Genomic DNA, 23,596 nt, shown 5'->3' on the forward strand with positions numbered 1-23,596 from the left:
ATGGTTAAGCTCAAAAGAATAAATAATATAAAAAAGAGCATTCTATTTCCTTTGTGCTGGATATTGTTTGCTTCATATGAATTCAGTATTTTTTTCTAATCATTTAATTCCAATATCTTAGGCTTACTTTTTAGACTGATTTTACAAATCAATGGAATAAGTATGGTTTTAAAGTACAGCAGAGTAGCTTGCTATATGCAATCGTGTGATTGGTGGGTTTGCAACAGTTTCAACTGCAAACTTTGCAAGAAAATAATAAGCTATGCATTTTACAGTAAATGCTATGTTTTGTTTAGTAATGTTTCAAATCCGTTTTTTTTGTTTCATCTTCAGAAAGACGAGGAACAGTTTCAAAAAGGATACTTTCACAGGAGAAGAAATCGAATTGCCAGCATGTGGACAGCGTAAGGGGTTTAAACTTTTCTAAAGTTTTCACTTCAGTCAGCCTTCTTACAGCAAGTTTCGCGTTTTTACGTTTCATGGTTGCATGTAACATTTCTTGCAGTAGAAAATATAACAACATATCAAATAATGTGTTATTATTATTAACATTACCACTAACAATATTGTCAGTATTGTTATGAATACTAATATAATTGTTATTGTTGATTATTATTATTATTATCAGTGCTCATGTCATCATTGTTATTTTATTGCTCAGCGTGTATATTACGCTTGAGTGATTGTAAGGTTCTTATAATAGGTCCATATATTAGGACAGGGGTTCTTAAACTTTTTTTAACGCGGACCCCTTAGAAACAATTTTGGTTTGCGTGGACCCCCTTTGTGGTCTTGTCCGAAACTTTTTTGATCAGCATATGCGAGCCATGGCTCTCTTTACCAAAAGAGGATATTTGCTTGTGTCAACGAACTCCAATAATCGCCAATACTTTTCGAATTGAAGGACATTATTAACGATTCCATTGCCCTTAGTTCAATGAACTCATCTTTTGTAAGGTCCCCATCACTGATAGATTCCAGTTCTACGAGGAAAGGGTAACATATCCATGCTGTATATTTAATATCCTTTGCGTCTAAGCAGTAACCTCTGAAAGAGTTTTACAATGCTTCCAAATGTCTGCACATGTCTGTGTGCAGAGAAGATGGTAGAGCATTATAAACTGCAATTCCATTTTAAAGCATCAATTCTTACAACGTTGAGATATTAGAATAGTTATTAGTCTCCAATCTCCTTTTCCACAGAGATAACTTGTCCTGAAAAGCTTTAAGTTTTTCAGAAGCGTCCTTACTTGCAACAGCAGGGCCTTGAATAGAACCATCAACGATGTACCGGTACCTCATTCATATGAGTAAAAACATCAGCCAAGTAAGCTAACCCTCGAATAAACTCTTCAGTGTTAAACTGCTTTGAGAGTTCAATATTTTTGTCTCTTAGAAAAAAAGAAAAAGCGCTTCGCTCCAATTTCTTGACATAACCTCTTGAATATTCGATGGTTCAAAGCACAAGCTCTGATAAAATAAACGATTTTCACATTACCAGACAAAATTTGTTGGGAGAGTTTTCGATGCTATGCATGGCGATGCAAAAAGCAATGAGTAACGATGACCTAAGGAAAATCATCAGCGTTGTTTGAACTTAATCTCTTTTCTTTTGAAAGATTTATTCTATTTTTGGAATTATACACTAAGATTTCCATTGGTCCTTTATGGACCCCCTAAAACTAGTCCGTGGACCCCTTAGGGGTCCACGGACCCCAGTTTAAGAACCCCTGTATTAGGAGCAATGTAATCCTTAGGACTTGCGAAATCTTAGCGTTACTTTTATAGCGGAAGTTTTTTTTAGCGAATCTTAACATACTTGTTGCACAGTTTCAAACTCCTGTCCACTTAACGAATATCAAACGGCTCTAAAGTGAAAGTAAAATCTTATGCTATTTCCATGGGTGACATCATGTTACTTAAAATTGAATGTCGTGATATATTTTATGGAAACGTATAAACTAAGTATCTACTTTCAATTCAGCCAATCAACTACAAGCTTTGAAAATAAATCATGCAAAATGGAGGATATCGAAGAAGGAAGTGAAGAAGACAATAATTATACTTCCAGGTAGAATTTGTTTTCAAAGAAAAACCTAAGCAGATTTTAAATAGAGTATTGCAAACATCGCTATGTGCAGAAATTTCTAAATCGTGCGGAAGAAAGCTTGCCTCGTATGTTAATTACACATGACATAGTAGCATATAAAAATAATTAATTGGTGGTCTTAAAGCAAGATGTTTAGTCTCTGTTGACTGTAATATTATTCAACTAAGATCATCAAAATTTCTATTTGAATGAAACCAAGATACTATTTATGCCGCAAAATTGCGTTGTAGCCTACTTTGTCACGCTGTTATGTTAGATTTTTGTTTTAATGCCATTATCTACAACTGAAACTTTGCATGCAACGTAAGTATGAACATTGAACTGCCTCATTCGAGTTTGCAACACAGCTAATTTAACAATAATATATATTTCCTTTGCAGCATACCACACACTCCTCAAAGCACTTCATCTCTTTCATTCAAAACCAGCAATGAAATTGAGTTGCAAAGTGTCAGAACGGATGTACATATGAATGGAAACTCTTATTCAGACGTAGTGAATGATGCTCTTACTTTTTGAAACAAGTGATATTCAATTAAATTGTTGTTAGAAAATGATTTCAGAAAACAATAAAAAAATTTCAGGGTAATATTTTATTTAAAGTAAACAATATCACACCAAATCAGAAAAATCGGTTTATTTAATTTATTATAATAATTTAATATTTAATTTAATATTTTATTGTTGAAAAATCTTTGAAAGTAACTTACACATGGCGTACAGTAGAGTAGCCAATTGTTTAACTAAGTAGCACTATACCCATAGCATGTTGTAGTATTCTCTGCATTCCGTTAATTGGTGTCATCCTTGTGAAGAACCATGACCTCGTTTTGCCACATCCTTTTATTTTGTATCAATCTTTCATTCACTAAGAATAAAAAATATCTTTTTCGAGGTATAGGCTAGTTAATCTTTTATAAAAGATTTTTGTGATTATATTCGCCTATTTTGTTCATTTCGTCAGAAGCTGTAGTTTTGACATTTTTTAAAGTATGCAGTGGTCTCCATCTTTATAACTGTAGATTTTTTTCAGTAAGATGTAAGCTTCACTTGTTTTGTAGCCTGATGTAAAAAGTTAAGTTTAAGGTGTTAATGTAGCCTACATAGCAGGTGTTAAATGCTTTCGACATGCTTTCAAGTGCGCTGATGTACATCAATTGGCAAAATTCATTATTGTTTTACTGTTACATGTTTATTTCATGAATTACTTTGTTTGTTCTGTTGAGAATTTCTATTATTTTGCTATAACTTTTATAATTTTATGTCAAGGGCACTTACTTGAAAGTGCGCAATAATTATTTCTTTGTTTGGCACTTTTCTTCTGCGTAGTCGTAGAGTTTGCGTTCTTACTCATGCATTATTACTATTACATAGCTCTGTGATCGTGAGTACAGGCGTTAAATCACGAAAGCTGTAAGTTACTGTTATTGCTGTTGCTCAAAAAATATTTTTGGATAAATTCGCTGCATTCAAGCAAGCTTTGCATTTTGCTGAAAGATTTACTACGGTTATGATACACTTATACAGTGGCTTATAACAAATCTATTTTATTTTCTTTGCTCTAGTAGCTCAGTTGGTCAAGCACCCAACTTTGTGCTTGAAGAAACTGCAAGATCAAGCAGCGCTAGTTCGACTCTCAGTGTGTGCGCTTGAGCAACGCAGTTTCAGGGCTGTGGTGCAATCAGCGGCATATAGTGGATGCAATAATTCACAGACAGCAACACTTTGACAATCAGAAACTTTTCTCATTACTGTTACTTTCGGTAAACGTAAATATTTTCTGTTTTTGCAAACTTGAAAAAAAGTGACATCGGCTAATTCAGTTGGGTGGTGTACCAGTCACGTTAATTGCATTCACCTCATGTTGCCTTTGCTTTCGGTGAGATTTTTTATCGAGTTTTGTATGAACCATTGAGCACTCTGAGATTTCCATGTAGTAACCCAGCATGCTGTAACGCACTGTGGATGCGAACACTGTCACGCTTCTGGCAATATTTTAGAACCAGTGAACTTTATATTTTCTTTTAGCAGCTATTGCAGAGTAAGTATGGGATATTCCATCTAAGTCCAATCAACTGACAGCTAAAAGCGCTTTGCAAGATCAAGCAGCGCTAGTTCGACTCTTAGTGTTTGCGCTTGAGCAACGCACTTTCAGGGCTGTGGTGCAATCAGCGGCATCTAGTGGATGCAATAATTCACAGACAGCAACACTTTGACAAACAGAAACTTTTCGCATTCCTGTTACTTTCGGTAAACGTAGATATGTCAGTGGTTCAAATTCTCTACAAGTATGCGAAGTATTCTCTACTGTACAAGTATCCGCGTATAAAAACCAACAAACCAAATTCTTTAGTAGCCTACAATAGAAGCTAAAAGCAATGTAATCCATGCGACTATGAAGCTGGTATTAAAGCTATGCGTCTTAAATCTTACAATAGCTACAAGAAAAAATGTACATCTATTTTCTTTTAACTCCCACGAGGAAAAAAGTCAACGCCATAAAACAGGCTTATAAAAACTGTAAATCTATGTTATGAAATTTTCTGTTTCTCTTCTGTAAGTATTTTATGTTTTCCATGAAATATCACGATCTATTTTATTTGTATTTTCGTTCCTTCCGAGTATAATTTCAAAGCATAAAACTATTAGAAACAATTAATAATTTTTAATCGAGGTCCGATCTTTCGTACTGTAGCATTAGCACTCAGAAAAGTTTAAGAAATCTTCTCAAAAAAGTAGATCAGTGCTCTGAGCATCATTCAAACAATTCAAAGAGCAGGATTTATTCTACGCAAAAAATTATAACCAAAAAAAAGAACGTATAACATATCTTTGCATTTTTATACTGTCGGTTACATTTTATTGTAACGCATTTATAAACGTTTTATTCAGCCTACTCGTGAAATAGAACATGGGTATGGAGTTATTGAATGATTTTATAGTGCTTTATTACGTAATAACATAAATTCTACAATTACATGTATACAATACATATGATATGAACATAATTAAATAAAGGCTACAAAAAACGTGCTTAATAACATATAAAAATCGTTTTTGTTTGTCGCGTCAAAATATGCTACTTTAGCAGTTGCTGTGTTTTCTGATACGTTTTACGAAACAAATTAACAGTATTAATTTAGAGATAATTCAAAGGAATGAAAGTACAGTAGAAAAAAAATGAAGGCCAATTGTACTGCATATTCTCTAAAACGTGTGGTTCTAAAATTAGAATTGTATTTCAAAAAAATAAAATAAAACATGATAAAGTTTGATATACATGAACAACATAAAACATCTTTTCAATATTTGAAATTAATTTTTATTTTAATATTTATCACAAAAAACAGAGACAGATCTGATAATTAAAGTAACTTGCGTTCTTCTGGTGACAATTTACTAGGTTACCTCCTGATGTTAAAGATGATAACTAGTTTTTTGTATTTCCGACGTTTCGTCAGTCAGCTCCCTTGATAAAGTTAGTCGTGCTGACTGACGAAACGTCGGAAATACAAAAAACTAGTTATCATCTTTAACATCAGGAGGTAACCTAGTAAATAGTCACCAGAAGAACGCAAGTTACTTTAATTATTTATCACAAAACTTGGTAAAAACAAATTAATCAATATTTTCTCTTGTAAGAGTTGGCATGCACGTATCCACTTTAGCTGAAGAGTTCAACAGTAAACATTTTACAACCCAAACTTTATTTCTCCCATGACATTGCTTTTTGCGGCTTATCTTATGAGATTCAGTTTTTCAATCACTAGATATCATCCATTGCTGTAACTTGTGTTTTTAAAAACTTATTTTCGTTAAAGTGCTCCAAAGAGTGAACAAATTTCACATAGGTAGTTTGTTTTAAATATTACTTTATCCTTGGGAGGATAATATATTTAGCAAATGATAACATATTTGTTTACAGAAACAATTTGACGAGGATTTATACTACAATCTAACACAAAAATATTAGCAAGCGAAATATAATACTAAATCAGCAAACTTTGACGTCACGACAGTGTCATCAGCACTCTTCCACGTCACAATGACGTACTTCCTTCGCCTTGCTCATCAGGCACAGCAAAATGTACACCACCTCCATGGGATTTATGTTTACCTTCCGCATCATTCTGATGGTGGACGATGGCCTGGATCTGTTTTTCCATTAAATCATCCACATCAGGACTACTGAAAACCGACCTCTTGCCTGTTTTCTGCGGAAGAAGATCTTCTTTAGGAGATTCTACGCCTACTTGATCCATCTCGTATGAGTTGCTGGAAGATTGAGCAGACGATATGTCATCCAGAGCCCCGTATCTACAACATTTGTAATAATATTGATGATGAATAGAGTTTGTTACTTATTCATTGGGTATCGTAGCACTTTGCAATGCAGACACTACTTATCAAAGTGTCGTGAAACAATATACAATGAAAATAAAATATCTTCTGATTTGTTTGATTGTTTATGATTAAACCGACTAGTGTGAAAATAAATTCGTTTGTAAACAAAATGTACATTCATTGAAAGTAATGGAAACTATTTTGACATTGAATGTAACATTTAATGTTTCATTCACCGCTGGGTTGAAATGAACCAGGCTAACTATCTCTTCAAATCGCTCTAAATTTGAAGAAAACCAACAAATTGACGACCAACAAACCAACACATTGTTTTTCAAATAAGATCACCTGGGGGTGTCAACACAACCCAAAAAGCTATGTTTTACTGAACATGATGTAGGCACTTTTATCTAAAGACCACTGTAAAGTACTGTAAATCTGAGTATGAAATACTTTTGTCTGAAATACGGTAAATGAAAGTCTAATACCACAAGGCTGGTGTGACAATAAATGGAGAAAATTAAATTATGAAAGTGCAGTACGCACAGCTCATGGTCGAGAACAATGGCGCATTGTATCCAACCCTCAATACGAGGAAGGAATATAATGATGATGATGGTGTGACAAAACGTGATTTTTAAAGGGATATAAAATGATATTTTTAGAGTAGCTTTTACTGAGGTTTTCAAGTGAAAAAAAAAAAATCAGAATTTTAAGGGTTCATTTAAAGTAGCGACACAAACACGCTTACTTGCCTTCCCGTCCAATTAATCTAATTCTTCAACCACTTGGTGTAATATATGGATACGAGATGCGAGAAAAAAACAAACACGTGTTATTTCTGATAAACTGTTGTAATGAAATAAATGTGTTTTTTTATTGGAGTTGTTAAACCTAAGTGGAACAGACTAAAAAAAATCTTACTTTTTGGAAGGATATCCAGAGAAGCTAAGCTTGCCTGCCGCTTTACTGAATCCACTTGGAGATATTTGCTCGTAAGGATTCTCTCTTTCTTCAATATCGTCCGAGGATTCATTCTCTTCAAACTGAGATTCGACCACATCATACGCAGGGTTGGTGTGCCCTCCAGAACTGCAGACATATAAATAAACTGATGAAAGAACGTTGTTGCCTTGAACAAAGACACAAAAAAAATTTGCAAACCTGAGCTAGGATGCTATTTTAGCGAGTTTACAGACTTTTGTGGTTTAACAAGAAAGTATGGCGCCGGTAGCGTATTAAAGATGCAGTCGGAATGTGAGTGGACTTTTGTAAAATGTGCAAGTTTTCAGGTAAAAAAGGATTAAACCTTGAAGACAGTTTTAATAATTTTTAATCTAATATTTGTTTTAACAATAAAGAATTTTTATGTACTGTACCATAAAATCAAAATATTTCATTAAGAACCTATTGGAACACTTTTGAGCTAAAACTACAAATTAAGCTATGATTGAGAAATGGTTGCAAAAAATGGGCTACAAATTTTAGGTCGTAATTTAATTATATAGTTTACTGTGAACTCTTTCATTAATTTATACGTTTAAAGTTGCAGTTATAATTGACAAAAATAACTCACTGTTCAAATTTATCTCGACCCTTCATGGAAAAATTCGACACCGGAGGAACATCTTTATCCAACGGATCTTCTACGCTCTTTGCAACGACTCCGTTTTGCTTTGCTTTTTTCTTCTGTACTATATATTTTTGCTTTTCAAGAGCTTGTTCCAACTGAAAACAGTTGTAACATATTTGAAAAAAGAGTGAGATACATAATGATCTGCAGTTGTTCAAAAATAAACCAACGTCCAGAAAGAAGAGGACTAAAAATAAATATAACAATGATATAATAAGATTATTAAGCATTCGGTATTAATAACAATACTTTATTAATATTAGAAAATGCTACCATTAAGTAAGAATTTACGAGCTGTGTCAAAACTTTGAGTATTGAACAATCTAAAGCATATTATAAAAAGCGATGGATGCCTCAACTTGAGCGTCTTTTCTAATTTTCTATCACTTATTAGCATATTACTTTGACTTAGTATTTTTCTATTTGATAGATAAAAAGATATCATCAAATATAATTAAAATAATAATCTTATTAAGGCAACTAATTCTAAGCTTACATCTTTGTTTTTGACGTTCTTGATGCCTTCACGTCCATCTACCCATTTCAGTGATGTCACAGAAAGCAAATGCAATGCTGTTGACCATCTGTACGATAATAATGTGATGATATAGATTATTCTATTTGAATAAGAACCTTCTGATGATCTTCTTTTTGGAGTAAAACAGGCTGTAGAGGTGTTTAGAGAGTAATAACTATATTAGATGTAACTCGCTGCTTGGCATTGAGCACTTTTTGTAGTATTAATAATATTTATTGTTTAGATTATGCTTAATGTAATTCTAGATGTAGACCTCATTTGCAAATGGTTACTCACCTCCATTAAAATACTTTATTTACGAACACACGTAGCGTCTCACTAACTATCATTTCACATTGTATAGTCTGTATAAGTCGGCAGTTAAATATTTAAATATAGATATTCTTGCACATACATTAGAATGAACATTACAAACCTGTGCATCATCATGCATGTGAATTGTATGACCAGGATGACAAGGAAAAATATGAGGAAGGCAAACGATACAGGGTTGACCTAGAAGAATCAGGCAAATATGTATCATGAAATAATTGACTCAAGTTTCACTGCCTACAGATTTATACAACATTCTTTTGTATAATCAATACACCAATTGTCGTAATGTAAACTCAAAACAATTTGCTTTTGAAGTCAAAATTTTTCATCAATGTCCCTTGCTGAAGGTAGGCTATGCTTGAGTAATTCAATTTGATTTTTTTCTCATTTGATGGTGATTTAAACCTCTATCAATTTTTAAAGATACTGTAGATGCAGTAGTTAGACTAAAATTTCTGACTACAGTAACGATATTATAAAGACTAAATTTTGATTGCTGTAAGGAAGTTAAAGCTAATTGATCTCAAGTTTTACTCTTTCTAACGCTTCCCCACTAGAAAACAGCATGGATTGATAATTATTTTCATGCTACATAAACAAAACAAAAAATACCTTTACATTATTATATTTGAAGGTTTTTCATTGGTGCTAGCCTGTTTTCCACTAGTTGGGTTTTTGCAAGATTTAGGCTACCACTCCATAAACCTGCTACGTTTTTGCGAACTCTTACTAACATATTATTGTTAAAATGTATTTTATTCGTAACAAAAAGCAAACATTTTTTGCTATCTATCTCAGATGATTCTTTAAGTTGAATAGTAAAAAGCAGATGATTTTTTTATCAAAAAGCAAAGTTATTTTCCTACGGTAAACGTACCGTCACTTTTACTCCAGCAACCCAAAAGGAGATGGAGATATCGGTGATGGTAAGCTGGAGCGCAAAATTGAGGATCAGCCACAGAGCATTGAGGAGAAAATATGCTCCAGTCACTTGGTTTCTGAGGTCGATCAAATTACCTGCAAAGACGTAATCGTAAAGTAGTCATTGCAGTCAGTCAGTCATTGTGATGTAATTGACGTGATTGTGATGCAAATGTGACATAATTATAAGCAAACGAGGATTGCTTTGTTTAGTTAGCTATAAATATTGGCAGTTTTGCATGCTGTACTTGTAAAGACTTTGAACTGTTCACGCATGCCGAGTAGCCTACCCGAGATTAAAGAAGACACATTTCGGTTCGAGTATGTTATTGCCAATGAATTATTACATCTACAAAGTTTTGAGGTGAAAACTGTCACCGAAGTGCTTTCCAGAAGAACATACCTCAAGAATCGAACCAAAGTTATTCGAAAAGGTAGAGTTCAGCTCATTAATTTTCTTTTAAAAATAACGAATCCGACATGTGACAATCAAACAAATGTTTTTTACTATTTATGGGACATGCTCATTGTAGCATATAAACTAGAAACGTGAGTGGTTTTTTAATCATCAGTGGATAAGTTCAAAGATTTTTACTTTTGATTCGATCTTTTTCTTTCTTGTCTTCGTCGAGGGGATAGAGATATTTATCGATCAGGTATTTCCAAAAGTCGCGTTCTTCATTGTCCAAATATCTAAAGCATACGACATCATTGATATGAGAATACGCTGTCAATAAATATACAACAGGACCTTTAGCTTCCAAAAAAAAACCTAACTGTAAAAAAACTTTTAAGACCCTTAATCTCTAGGCCAGGGCTACTCAACTAGCGGACCGCAGTCCGCATCCGGACCTTCTGGATGTTGATGTGGAACCTAGGGCTTCTGGAATAATAACTTCATTGCAACGTTTCAAGGCCTCTTTAAATAAATTTCTACTGGGAGAAAGCAATTTTTTCTGTGTTATCCTAGTAGCTGGGGACCCCTCAAAGCTTTGTCAAAACTCCAAGTCGAGTTACATTTTACCTAAGAAAGTGGTTTGGTACAGATAGTTTAACTTTCGTGGTTGCGTGTGAAATAACTTGTTCACCGGACCGCTAAAAATATACAACTTGTCAAACTGGACCTTTGTTAACATTACTTGAGTAGCCGTGCTCTAGGCGTTTAATTAAGTGCATATTGTATCGTTCAGAAACGATACAATAAAGTAGTAATGGCAGAATGTTAAAATTATGTTAAATTTCATACTTGTAAACAGATTAGACAAAGAAAACATACTTGAATATAAAATTTCCAGACAGGCCTTTCAAATCTTTAAAAAAAATTATTTACTCAATTAAGCCGTCTTCCAAAGATCCATCAATCAACCAGTACAACATCTCTTCTTCTTCTTCCTGCATCCGTTCAACTCCAACAACATCATCATAATCATCTTCATCTAATTCTTGGTCAAACTGGAAGCATATGATATTTGAAATATACATTAAAAAAAACGCTCAGCAGCATGTTTAAGATTGTTGAGGCTGCAATGTGTTGTACAATGTTTAATCTTTTACACAAAATCGTGACTATCGTGCACGTCCGAAGATGGAAAAGTCATGTGTTCTTATCAAAATTTAAAAATAATCTCACCAAACGATAAAAAAGTAATTATCAGAGAACGGTTGTGATACCTGGGTGTAACAATAAACACTTCTATAAATAATGACCTCTCAAAAGTCCTGTGCTTATTACAAAGTGATGATTTGTACACTAAAGAGATAGAGAAGAGAAAATACATTTTATTCTACGGTAATTTAAATTTAAAGCAGTTGTGAGTAAGTTTCATGAATCATTTTACGTGTGTTCCATGCTAAAGAAATATGCAGCCTTCACTCATCTAACCTGACTATAAGTTGACTACGGAACATTATCATATTAAAACAATATTGATTATTTTAACCTTTATAAAATTGGTTTAATTTAAATATTTGTTATTGTCACAACGCACTTCATCATCTTCTAACAATTCGTGGGAAAGCATTTCGGCATCTTCAGACATTCTTGCATTATCTTCGCCAAGGTGGTGTTGGGCGCTGCGTTTGGACATACGGCGTTGGCGCCTGAAAACCAAATGAAAATCTACATCAAGTGAATAATTTTTCTTCTATTCTTCAATGCACATATTAAGAGCAGATCGAGAAAAAAGTGAAGCGGCAGATGTTGCTGTTGCCTCATCAGTACCGTGGTCTCATCAAATCATCAGATTTATCAGTGAAGTAGTCTCATCAGTAATACATAGGCCTCATCAGTACCTCATCAGTACAGTTGTATCATTTGTACCACAGTCTCACTAATATCGTGGACTCATCAGTATCACTGTTTCATCAGAACCACAGCCTCATCAGTACTTCATCAATTAAGTACTGAAACCTCATCAGTACCGCACTTTTTCCAAACGCGTGGTTTTTGATCACTTGTCCACTAGCGCTTATTTGTGCAAGCAATCACGCTTATTTGCTGCATTGCTTTGAAAATCTCGTTAATTTGATGACATTGCTGTTTTTTATTCTCAAATTCAGGCAATCCAAATCCCTCAAATAAGATTTTTAAAACATAAATTGCTTTCAAACAGAGGTTTTTGTTGTAAAATCTGCTACAAGCATAAGTCCCTTCTTAGGTGAGACGTATGCTTGTGGCACGTTTTACACGCAAGCATACGTAAATGAGATAACGTAATACAGACATTTTAATATATAAGGTCTTTTATTTTCTTTATTATGAAGTGTTGATACAGGAAAAATATTTAAAAAAATGTTTCTTAATCCAAAGATGAAAAGAACCAAAACTTTCATTCAACATTTTCAAATATACTTTCAAAGACTCACGTGGACATTTTTCTGACGCTTGAAGTAGTGATTGGCTCACTTCCCAACAAGTTACGCGTGCTCATACGCCGGAGCTGAGCTACAGACATTCGCTTTTGGAGACTTTGTTCAATTCTTTCGGGTTCCAAACCTGTTTTAGCAAAGGTCATTCGGAACCATCACATGATGTTGGCGCAATTAATGCAACCACAGTAATTACCACAAGTAGTACCAACATTAGTATTGCAAGCTTATTATGTGTAGATCTGTTTGTACCATCATTAGCTGTACCATGGCAGATATGCTTGAGTTGTATGATGAAGACAAATACTGTATTGATTGCTATGTGGCTGCCTTTAAAAAATGTTTTAGTCTGGACTACAAACTTTTCTTAGGAGTGGTAAAGATATTAATCTTTGTCTTGAGAACACAGTACATAAAGTTCAGATAAAATGAAACAATGACTTGTAATATGAGACAACAACAGGACTCTATTCTACATAAAACAGTTCTATTTTCACCTGTTATTTGTCTGGCTTTTGCTTGGCTGAATTTCTTGTAGTGCGATTGCCTGTGGGCCAAGGTCGGACGACGTTGCGCTTGAGTCATCCTTCGAGTTGGTTGAGTGTGTTTAACTTCAGTTGTTGGCACTGGGTGGTAGGTTGGCGGTTTAGGCGTGATGCACAAAGCACACTGACACAAGTTTCCGAGACCACAGCTGTAGTATCCATCAGAGGATGTAGGGCCGTCGTAAATAGATCCTTCAGGACCAAGTTGTAAACTCTTTCCTTTTGATTGAGAAGCAACTTCCTAAAATGAAAAATACATTAAAAGTTTTTCAATGCCTCAGTCATTCTTGTAGAAATGTGGAAGCTGCTTATCACGATAAAGAAGCAAACTACTCCAATTTTACCAGAGCAAAGTTTTTCAATAGTATTTCATAGCCTTGTGAAAGCATCGTTATTTTTCATTGCTTATGACGATTAGTCATCCATAGCTAAACATCTTCGACATTTAAGTCAACCACACAGTGTAAATTATCCGCTACTAAGTGATAACAATAATAATGAAAAAAATCAGAATAAATAAATGATAATGTATTAAGTTATTCACATCTTTTTATCTCTTTTGTAGCTACGTACTTGTAAGGATTTGTGATATGATGATAGCAATAATAATATGTATAATATAACAATCACTGGCCAACAAAAAAAAAAAAATTTCCGAGTGCCGAAGATATTTTAACGGTTTCTAGGCAATTTTTGGCCACTGAATTCGAAAATAACATCGGTTTCTTTGATGTGGCTCTAATTTTTGAGATATTTTATGGTTTTGCTCTAAAGTTAAAAAGTGGGTCATTTCATATCAAAACAGCCAATATGAAGATATCTTGTATATGGTACCTCTCAGATGCTGCTGAAAAGTTGTCATACTATGCCTTAGGCTACCAAACGCAAGAATCCTAAGTTTTAGATCAATATTACGGCTTTTCCATGGTAACCATTTGAATTTCGGGCGCTACCCTTGTTTTTGACTTGGGGGGGGGGGGGGTAGCGAATAGCAATTTCAGCCACTTTCAGAGCCTCATATAACTTCTATTGTAATTGTGGTAGAAGACTAAAAATTGCTGTGCTAGTTCATTACAAACTATACTACACAATTCAATAGTAAAAAACAACATTTCTTGATGCATAAGTGTTAGGTGGGTCATCAAAATCTTGTTTTTTTGGCCCGTATAAGTGTTTTTTTTTTCAATTTTCAAATGTTTCTACCACTCAAATCAATCAAAATATTTCTCTAAAACCTACGGATTCAGTGCTTGAAAATACAAGCTTAACCAAAAAGATTATGAAAATGTTCTGACACTACTTCCACTGTTTCTTAGTCAATAGATGATAGATAAGCTGAGTTGAGCTATGCGTTTTGCATAATGCAGAATTATAGTGCAAACTGAAAACAGTTTAATTTTTGAAAACTACTTGATCATTTTCCTACAATTTTATCTCCACTCTCATTGATTCGAGGTGGGTACTTTTTCATGGGTGAGTTCAGTTCAGTTTATTGTTTTGCTGGCGATAAACAAACAAAAAGTACATACAAATTCAATATCTATCAGCACAACAGGATGGCAACGAAAGACCTGTAAAGTCATCTGAGGTGAAAGCGTCATTTTGAAGATAAATTAACGGTCAACAGTGTCAGCATTCCAACGTTTATGATCACTAAGCATAGTACCTACTTATTTTCGCTGTTTTCATGATAAATCATTGTTGAATTTTCTCTGACCTACATTGCAGACTTGCGATTCTTTGCTAAAGATTACCAAAATCTTACATTTTAAAGACATTGAATTTAAAGGGAAGGAGTTTGATTTATAAAGATTTTATTTTATGAAATGAAAGAATAAACGTAGCCTATGTGTTTGTCTGGTATAAATTTCAGTATGACCATAAAATTCCCACGCTGTCATTTGGGGCTCTAAACATAGGAGTAAAAATGGGCCATTTCTGCCTGATATGGTTTTCAGACCCCCATAAGATCTCTGTTAATGTCAGCACAACTCCCAAATTCAAGTTGGCAGAAGAAAAGTTTCCAAATATTACAAATAATTCGGTATTAGAAAAATATTTTGATTGGTTTGGGTGGTGGAAGCATTTAAAAATTGAAAAAAACACTTATACGGCCAAAAAACAAGATTTTGATGACCCACCTAACACCTATGCATTACGAGATGTTGTTTTTTACTATTGAATTGTGTAGTATAGTTTATAATGAACTACCACAGCAATTTTTAGTCTTCTACCACAATTACAATAAAAGTTATGAGGCTCTGAAAATGGCTGAAATTGCTATTCGCTACCCCCCCAAGTCAAAAACGAGGGTAGCGCCCGAAATTCAAATGGCCACCATGAAAAAGCCGTTTAAGATATTGATCTAAAACTTAGGATTCTTTCGTTTGGTAGCCTAAGGCATAGTATGACAACTTTTCAGCAGCATCTGAGAGGTAGGCTACCATATTAGGCTATATTTGCTGCTTTGACATGAAATACCCCACTTTTTGGAGCAAAACAATGAAATATCTCAAAAATTAGAGCCAATTCGTAAAAACCAAGGTCATTTTCGGATTCAGCGGCATCAAAATATCCCAAAACCGTTAAAACTTTCTTGGCACCAAAATGTGTGTTGACCAGTGTAATGTATTAATTTATTGTAATTATGTACTTGTAAAGCTTGCTGATTGGCGTGTTCTACAGCGGGTGCTTCTGTTTTCACCTCTCTTGTTCCCCAGGACACGTTGTTCATGTTGACCAAGCTATAGTAATTCTTTGTTAGAAGAGATTTATGTCTTTATCTGGTTTATATCACATCTAAAAGGCTTGAAAATTAGACTGGTTAGAATAAAAAATGAGTGCATAGTTTACGTGACAACAGTCATACAAGTTTTGTATTGCATATTATAAATCAATAGTTTTTTTAAGTACCCTAAGCCTACCAAGTTTATGCCTACTTTTTTATTGTGTTATATGCACCTGTAAACCATCAAGAAAATGAAGGCAGAGGGTACGCAAAGATAATAAAGCAGTCCATGAGCCAAGCACATCAGTTCTTGTGGATGCACTATGCCAGTAAATGCGTACAGCCCGACCAACATTATCATGAATAGGTTGTTCGGATCGAAGATTGCTGAAAACAAGGGAAAAAGGCTCGTAATAACATTGAAGTTTACGTAATTTAAGATCTTCATTTGGCCGTTGAAAATTACTGAAGAAACAAAACAAATGCAATTTACCTGGTGTTGTATTTTTTGGTTTGTCGTATTGTGCTGCGAAACAAGACTTCCCAAACTATTGGCCAAGACCCCAAACGTGGTCACAAACCGTAATTTTAGGGTTGCCAAACAAATTAAAAGTAAACCTACAGCTTTACACTGCAAACTGCCCACTAAGAGGTTGTTAAGAAAATTATTTTCTGAAACGAGAGTTGCACGATAAAATGTCCTGCTTTAAAACATCCATGGCTTAGCAAATAGGCTATAGTCTACATTTGAAAGCCGCAATAATCTGAATTGATTATAACCCATATCATGCTCTATATCTCATGCATATAATTAATTACAAAAGATTTACACCTTTAGTCAGAAAGCAGATTTTCAAATACGTGCATTGTAGCTTTATCCGTTGGCCTTTATCTGTTGTTCGCTTATACCGTTTCGCTACTGTCAAATCTCCTGCCAGGTAGACAATGATGATGAAGCATTTGTTTCGTCATTGTTGCCTACGTGTTGTTTTCGCATTATATATACTGGTTCATTGTAGTGTTTATTCATTCGCTATTCAAGCTGTACTGAAGAGAGTTTAATACTCGAAATCTAGATATACAGCAATTCATATTGCGTATAGAATGGAATTAAAAGCGGATTTGGTGTTAGAAGTCTTGTCTCAGATTTCATAGAATTTAGACATACGAAGGCGCGAGTGCCAAATCCAGAAAGGGAGGCCATTGGCAGAAAAGCAACTTTATAGTTAACTTTAGTAACTTTTTAGTTAACTTTATTAACTTTTTAGTTAACTTTATTAACTTTTTAGTTAACTTTTTAGTTAACTTTATTAACTTTTTAGTTAACTTTATTAACTTTTTAGTTAACTTTATTCAGGGTGTTTTTGTTGGAAATCATGTATAGGCTACCATTCTGTCCAAAACCATAGTTTTTATTTCCTTAATATACACCCAACACGGGGAGGAAGACAAGCACCTTCACGTGGTCCCCCCCCGTCAGTAACATACGAAATTATACAAAGTACATATGCGAAACGAAGCTTGTCAAGCAAGAGAGCTAAAACGTCATTTACAAATACATTTGCAAACAAGACTTACAGTTTGTGGCTAACGATCCTATAACTCCAACAACCACTGCAGTCATCACCAAAGCATACAATATTGTCAGTATAGCCGCTACAGCAACCTGTAAATAATACGCAAAATTTCAAGCAATTATGTCATGAAGAAGCTTACCAGATAATACCCTGTGAGAACAGGATTAATTAACATGAAACCTGTTAACGAACAATATAAAAAACTGTTTTGATTGAGGGAACGTTTATCCTCGGACTAGGAAAACTTCTTTGAGAGCCTAATCCTGTCAGTTTCACATACGTGTAAAGGCTTTGAATCACTGACGCTGATGCAAGGCCGGTCACCAAGCTTGACAACAAAAACTTCCGATTGTGTTGAAGTGTTTTATGTGATTTATTTCATCCACCAGGTGCCGCTGACGAAGCTAAGTAAGTTGAACCTTCTTTTTTGTTGCGAATTAGTACTCCTTTAGTGGGCTACCAGTTCATGTTGATTACTACTAATTTACTGTAGTGCAATATTTATTTTATGATTTGAACATTTAAAAGTGCAGCCATTTGCAGCATAACCAACAAAAGCCTTATCAAAAATAAAAATGCTTCAGTTGTAATGTTTTCAAAAACCTTGAGTTTGCAGTAATTTAACGATCAACAGAAACCGATCTTATCATCAATAAGATCATACATCTCTTCAAACGTTATCTGGTCAGAAGTAGTACGCCAAAGCGAGGTTAGTTAATGTTGAATTTACGTCACGTTTGCAGTTACAAAATATTTTAACCAATTGAAGTTACTTTCGTTCAGTTGGACGATGTTTAGTTACACCTTAGTAAACATGCACTGCTTCTTTGTGAGATAATAAACCTCAGTTTGTGACCAACACACGTGATCTTGCAAAATTAATTATCAGTTTGGTCATTCTCTTTAAATTTATTGTTTCATCAATAAAATTTACAACTCCTATTTGAATGGAGCATGGCCATGAATGGAGACTATAACCTATTTGAAGCTTTTATGTCCACTACCAGTTTGCCAAGAACCACAGAACTGTTTTCGTATACTCGGTAGTTCGACTCCATCGGACCAGAGATGGTAAAAATTAACTTGTTTGATTGGTTGTAGGCCTACGACAATATAAGCTTTGCATCTGTTAATCAAATCTTTGCCATACTGTAAAGGTACGAAACCGACAATAGGCGTACAGGAAAGATAACAAATTGGTTTCAACATGACACTTTCATTTTACTGCGATTCAAATATTCTACACAACGCACAATTCAAGAAAATATCTCAAATCATTCTCGTTACAAGATTTTTTAACTATGGAGGCTTGTTTTTTTTTTTTTTGTTCTACTGTACAAAATAGCTCACAAGCGAAGAGCATCAAAGAGGTTTAGCATGGGGTAATTTTGCATTAACCAAGTTTAGCGTTTTAATTTTTAACAAGAAAGTTATGATGTTGACATGGTAGTCAATGGTGAAACAAAACAGATCAAAACTTCATTATAACCCATCGCTTTGTTTGTCTGGGATCCAAAATGTAGCCTACTTTCTGCAAAATGCATTGCAGCGATAGCAACTGGCAAAATAACTTCAATCTTAAAGTCGTTGTCGTGTTCAACTTTTCGCTCAGTGGTTAAAAATTTAGAAGTGGACGGGAAGGCAAGGAAGCCAATCTTTGTGTTCACTTTTGGGTATGCCTTTAAGTGTCTGCCATAAACACAGCTACATGCTTTTGAGCGGTGTCGAACCGGTACCCTTTCGAGTGTCGTTCCAAAACTCTCATCAGTCATCACTCTAAAGTACTGTATATGTCTCATGAAATCTCGGTCGCACAATCCGTCATTTGTCTGGGTAAGAGCTAAAAACCATTTGCAAGCCACAACATTGCAACTGTGAATAAATTTAGTAACAAAAGTTTAACTAAAAATTATATGAGACTGTTCACCAGGCATTTAGTTTAATAACATAACTTTTTAAAAGTATAACTTATCATGGGTAGGCTACTTTCCTTTTTCTGTATTCCCTAGCTAATGTTTGCATTACTCACAAAAGTAAATGTTCAGCAGTGCCGCCAGCAAAAACAACATGACTGTGTGACTTCGTGGAAAATCCAATAGCAGAATACAAAAAAGTTTAAGATTTAACAAAGCTTCCATACTAAAATCAGCAGTGCGTTACAATCGCCTATCCTTTAACCAAAACATTCTTAGCAAATTGAAGACTATTCTAAATTATTTTTCAAGTCAACTTAGTTAAATTAATTCCTTATCAATGAAATTAAACTTGAAAGCAGACTTGTGGTATCTGGTAGTAATTTATCTCTATTCTGTCAGCGGGATATAAAACCAATGTTTGCCTACAAGGACGTGTCGTTCTGACTAATGTTACATTAATTTAGATTCAGCAAAGTTCACAAAGGAAGTCTTGTTGTGCTCGGTCTTGTATGATAAATCATCATACGTTACGTTTAACGGGAATTTCTTTTGACGCATTTGAAAAGAAACTTAAATCTTTATTCTTGAGCAGTAATGATTTATATCACGACATTAGTTTATCAAAGAACTGAATCTTTCTCTTTTAATTAAATTGTTATGTCAAATTTAATGAGCTTTGTAGTTCAAGGCGGTAACTAATACCCATCTGCAGTTGCGTAAGGCAATTCCGCGTTCCCGACGGTTGCGACTTACGATAGGTCTCACCTAAATCAACAATAGCTAAAAATGTCTGTCTACAAGGTCAGAAAACAGATTTCCAACAACAAAAAAGAAGTTTTGAATGTTGTACAACTAAGCGTTTCGTGGCAATATGAGGCTGAAAATTTTGCAAAACGGTCGAAAGAAAGCGATTTAAAAATTGAAACGAAATGAGAACAACTTTGCATTAAATCTAAATCACAAGTTTATCTGAAAGAGTTTTACATCTTCAAGTTTGTATCACACTTCCCAGTTTCACCTGAGTGTCTGCGGATGTTGTGTAACATAAGATGATGAATATGATGACAGGAATCAAAGACACAAGAAGAGCAACCGGAGCGCTCCATCGGAAGACGTATTGATAAGCTCCTTGTACAATCATGATCACAGTTGCTGGTCCGAGTAAGGAGGATATCATAAGGCCGAGCTTAAAAAGAAGAACAAATGTATCTGTTTATCATTACTATACTATTTAAAAGCATAAAAATGCATCTTGGCAACAAATAACCCATGCTATCTTGTTAGTGCAGAACATTGTAAACATATCAATTGAAAACAAGGGTTTTTGAGAGAGTTTTGAGAGTTTTTCATCTTTTATAGAACCTAAATATGATATGGGTATAGTATCATTTAAAAAAAAATTATAATAAAAAAAACTTTAAAAAATACAAACAAAAACAAACTGTTTTCATTCAACCACCTCAGCAAAGAATTTCTTCGTGAGAACAAATGTACTGTCCATAGTAGAATATAGCTCAGTGGTATTGTAAAGAAAAGCATTTGTTTCAGTAAACGTAGGCTATCTTTGATACTAAGTTGAGTCATCTCTCAACAACTTACAAATTTTGCGTATCCCCTATGGTCTCTTTTACTGCTCAGAAGAAAGCACTTATGTTGGAGCTAACAAATAAATAGTGTTACCAGAATGGCAGTTCCTCGAACATATAATACATAGCGCTTGGAGCAGATAAGTGGCTAGCTGTCTAAACAACGTGACTAAAGGCACAATTAACCTGGTTAACCAGACAAAGGACCACTATTACGTTTTACGGCACAACCAAAACCACATTTGAGACATAACAATGCAAACAATAAGCAAAACGTGATATGGGAAGTAATTTCCTTGGGCTGCTAGTAACATAGATATATCCCGGGGTTCAGAGAGGTGTTGATTTTTGGTACAGATGACTACGTGGGGTTATGCAGGCTACAAAGTCTTGATAAAACCATAACCGGTATTATTCACAATACGTTGAACCATATAACTTTGACGTTAAGGCTAAAACATCATTATTTACCTGATAGGCAATGTATCCCCATGAAATGTACATGTTGTTTTTCACAGCCATTTTTGCATCCAATAAAATGTCAAAAATATTGGCCATCGTCGAAGGACCCCATCTGGAAGATAAAACATCATGAACATTCAATAGAGAAAATGTTTTAATATAATTGGCAAAAGTTTGACTGGAGTGATTTAAAACAAACAACCGCATGGACTAATGGTTCATTCCAAATAACTCTCAACAAGTTATAATTAGCTTGAGTTTGCATAATCATGCTAGAAAGCAAACATTTACATGTCAATACTATGAACTGAATAAGAAAAGTTTACGCAATAGCTTGTTATTAGCTTGAATTCAAGAACAGTTTGATGATAATGTCGAAATGTTTGCTTTCAACCGCCTATAAAATATTTAATTAAACTCTGTAAACCCAAAGTAAGAAAAAAAAGGAAAGAAATTGAAACTACCAACGTTTAATAAGAGCCCCAAAATTAAACTTTATCACTGAACCTTTCGTTTTAATTCTTCACTTACGCAATAAAAAGCTTAAAAGCTAAAGTCTTTTTACTTTTAGGGTGAATATAAATATTGTTTATCTTTCAAAAGTGCTATCTTTACAAAAAGCTAACTGAAAACGGCCATTTGGTACTAAGACACACGATCTACCTAACTATCAGAATCAACCTCAATAGTTTTTTTCTAAAGTTTAATCCTAGTCATTTTTTCCGGCTATCACTCACCCCAGTGATTCAACAAAACTTACATTTTAAAACCAGTTTTTATCCTCTAGGACTCATCAGTACAACTAGATCAAAACGAACAAATTTTTGTTTGTTCGATGAAATGATTTTAAGGTTTAGACTTTAGAAAAAAACAAATTAATTCGTTTTTTATGTTTATATTTTCATTTCGCATATTTTATTACTTTTGTCTTTCAAGTAGCTGCTATTTCAAAATCTAATGATAAGCGTGTATAGCGTATCGTGTAGTAAACCAATGTAAAGTTTACCGTCGTCGTTGATTGTAGAACTCCTTGAATTCTTCCGGTGCAAAGGTGAAGGAGTCCGATGCAGCACTGTACTCAATCCTCCAACCTCGTTTCAACAACAATGTACACAACCATCTGTCTTCGCCTGAAGAAAACAGATAGCAAAGAATTTTAAAAGCTTTAAGTGCGATACAAAACTAACTTTTTTAGCTCGGAATATTTGTGAAAATTGAGATGGTATGCAACACTGACAAAAAACAGGCTTCAACTTATTGTGAACAAGCATTTTTATTGAACTAAGTCGACAGTCAAACTGGACAAACACAGCCTTACCCATTCATCATTTTCAAGGTTTTGCAAGGCAATTTACAGTATTGCTACTTGTCTGCTGTTGTAACAATCGGTTTTGCTAAACCGACAGTACCGTATTTAAAGCTTTACCTAGTTTGCATTTTCCACCCAGCCTTATACAGTTTACAAATCATGTTCGTATTTTCTTCCACACATTACCCAAATTTCGTTCAAATTTCTGGAGCAGAAAGATGTATTGGTACCAGTTCTTTACAAAACAACGTCACAACAAGTTGTACCTTGATCCCATTGGACGTAGTGTCTGGCTTCAGTTGCTTTGGCTGTGTATTGATTCATAACATTGACATCCACCAGAGCTGCCCCTCTGAAGAGACTAAAACATCCGGGACTGCACAACACACATCCTAGAACGTGCTCAGCTGTCTTTTGGAGCCAATGACCGACTGCGTATTCGAATTTTTGAAACCATACAACTGGACCAGAACCTTAATTGAAAACGACCAACTTGTGTACATATAATAATTATATGCATTACATGTATAAGTGAAACATTCCATCGTTTATATTAAGTGTTAGGCTACTAAGAACGTTGAACAGTACGAATTTTTTTATTTAAGTTTCATGAGCATGCAGACTGCATGCTTAGAAACAGCATCGATCCGTTTCTTGTGTTGGCTAGCTTAAATAGGAAAATAATTTGTTTGGTATTACTGTATGTAAGACCATTTTTGGACCGGAAATCATTAGAAAACACAT

General features: G+C 34.4%; 2 protein-coding genes across 2 annotated transcripts in view; one reads left to right on the forward strand and one right to left on the reverse strand.

Moving 5' to 3' along the window:
• The window catches only part of LOC145778967 (chitin synthase chs-2-like), a 36,581-nt gene extending 33,952 nt beyond the window's left edge, over window positions 1–2,629 (forward strand). The window contains exons 28-30 of the mRNA XM_082590580.1: window positions 334–404; window positions 1,985–2,071; window positions 2,491–2,629. Coding sequence (XP_082446706.1) covers window positions 334–404; window positions 1,985–2,071; window positions 2,491–2,629 — 297 coding nt within the window. The remainder of the gene's footprint in view (window positions 1–333; window positions 405–1,984; window positions 2,072–2,490) is intronic.
• A 2,058-nt stretch (window positions 2,630–4,687) lies between these two features.
• Window positions 4,688–23,596, reverse strand: part of LOC145768879 (chitin synthase chs-2-like) — a 47,319-nt gene continuing 28,410 nt past the window's right edge. The window contains exons 14-31 of the mRNA XM_082580487.1: window positions 23,119–23,325; window positions 22,550–22,673; window positions 21,553–21,655; window positions 20,514–20,681; window positions 17,581–17,668; window positions 16,236–16,389; window positions 15,928–16,018; window positions 13,227–13,515; window positions 12,727–12,856; window positions 11,850–11,961; window positions 11,192–11,313; window positions 10,457–10,554; window positions 9,818–9,957; window positions 9,041–9,120; window positions 8,584–8,671; window positions 8,031–8,182; window positions 7,379–7,546; window positions 4,688–6,427 (exon numbers count right to left, since the gene is read on the reverse strand). Coding sequence (XP_082436613.1) covers window positions 6,151–6,427; window positions 7,379–7,546; window positions 8,031–8,182; window positions 8,584–8,671; window positions 9,041–9,120; window positions 9,818–9,957; window positions 10,457–10,554; window positions 11,192–11,313; window positions 11,850–11,961; window positions 12,727–12,856; window positions 13,227–13,515; window positions 15,928–16,018; window positions 16,236–16,389; window positions 17,581–17,668; window positions 20,514–20,681; window positions 21,553–21,655; window positions 22,550–22,673; window positions 23,119–23,325 — 2,591 coding nt within the window. The 3' untranslated portion in view covers window positions 4,688–6,150. The remainder of the gene's footprint in view (window positions 6,428–7,378; window positions 7,547–8,030; window positions 8,183–8,583; window positions 8,672–9,040; window positions 9,121–9,817; window positions 9,958–10,456; window positions 10,555–11,191; window positions 11,314–11,849; window positions 11,962–12,726; window positions 12,857–13,226; window positions 13,516–15,927; window positions 16,019–16,235; window positions 16,390–17,580; window positions 17,669–20,513; window positions 20,682–21,552; window positions 21,656–22,549; window positions 22,674–23,118; window positions 23,326–23,596) is intronic.

This window comes from Aplidium turbinatum, chromosome 1 (genome assembly GCF_918807975.1).
Source record: "Aplidium turbinatum chromosome 1, kaAplTurb1.1, whole genome shotgun sequence".
NCBI classification, from domain to species: Eukaryota; Metazoa; Chordata; class Ascidiacea; order Aplousobranchia; family Polyclinidae; genus Aplidium; species Aplidium turbinatum.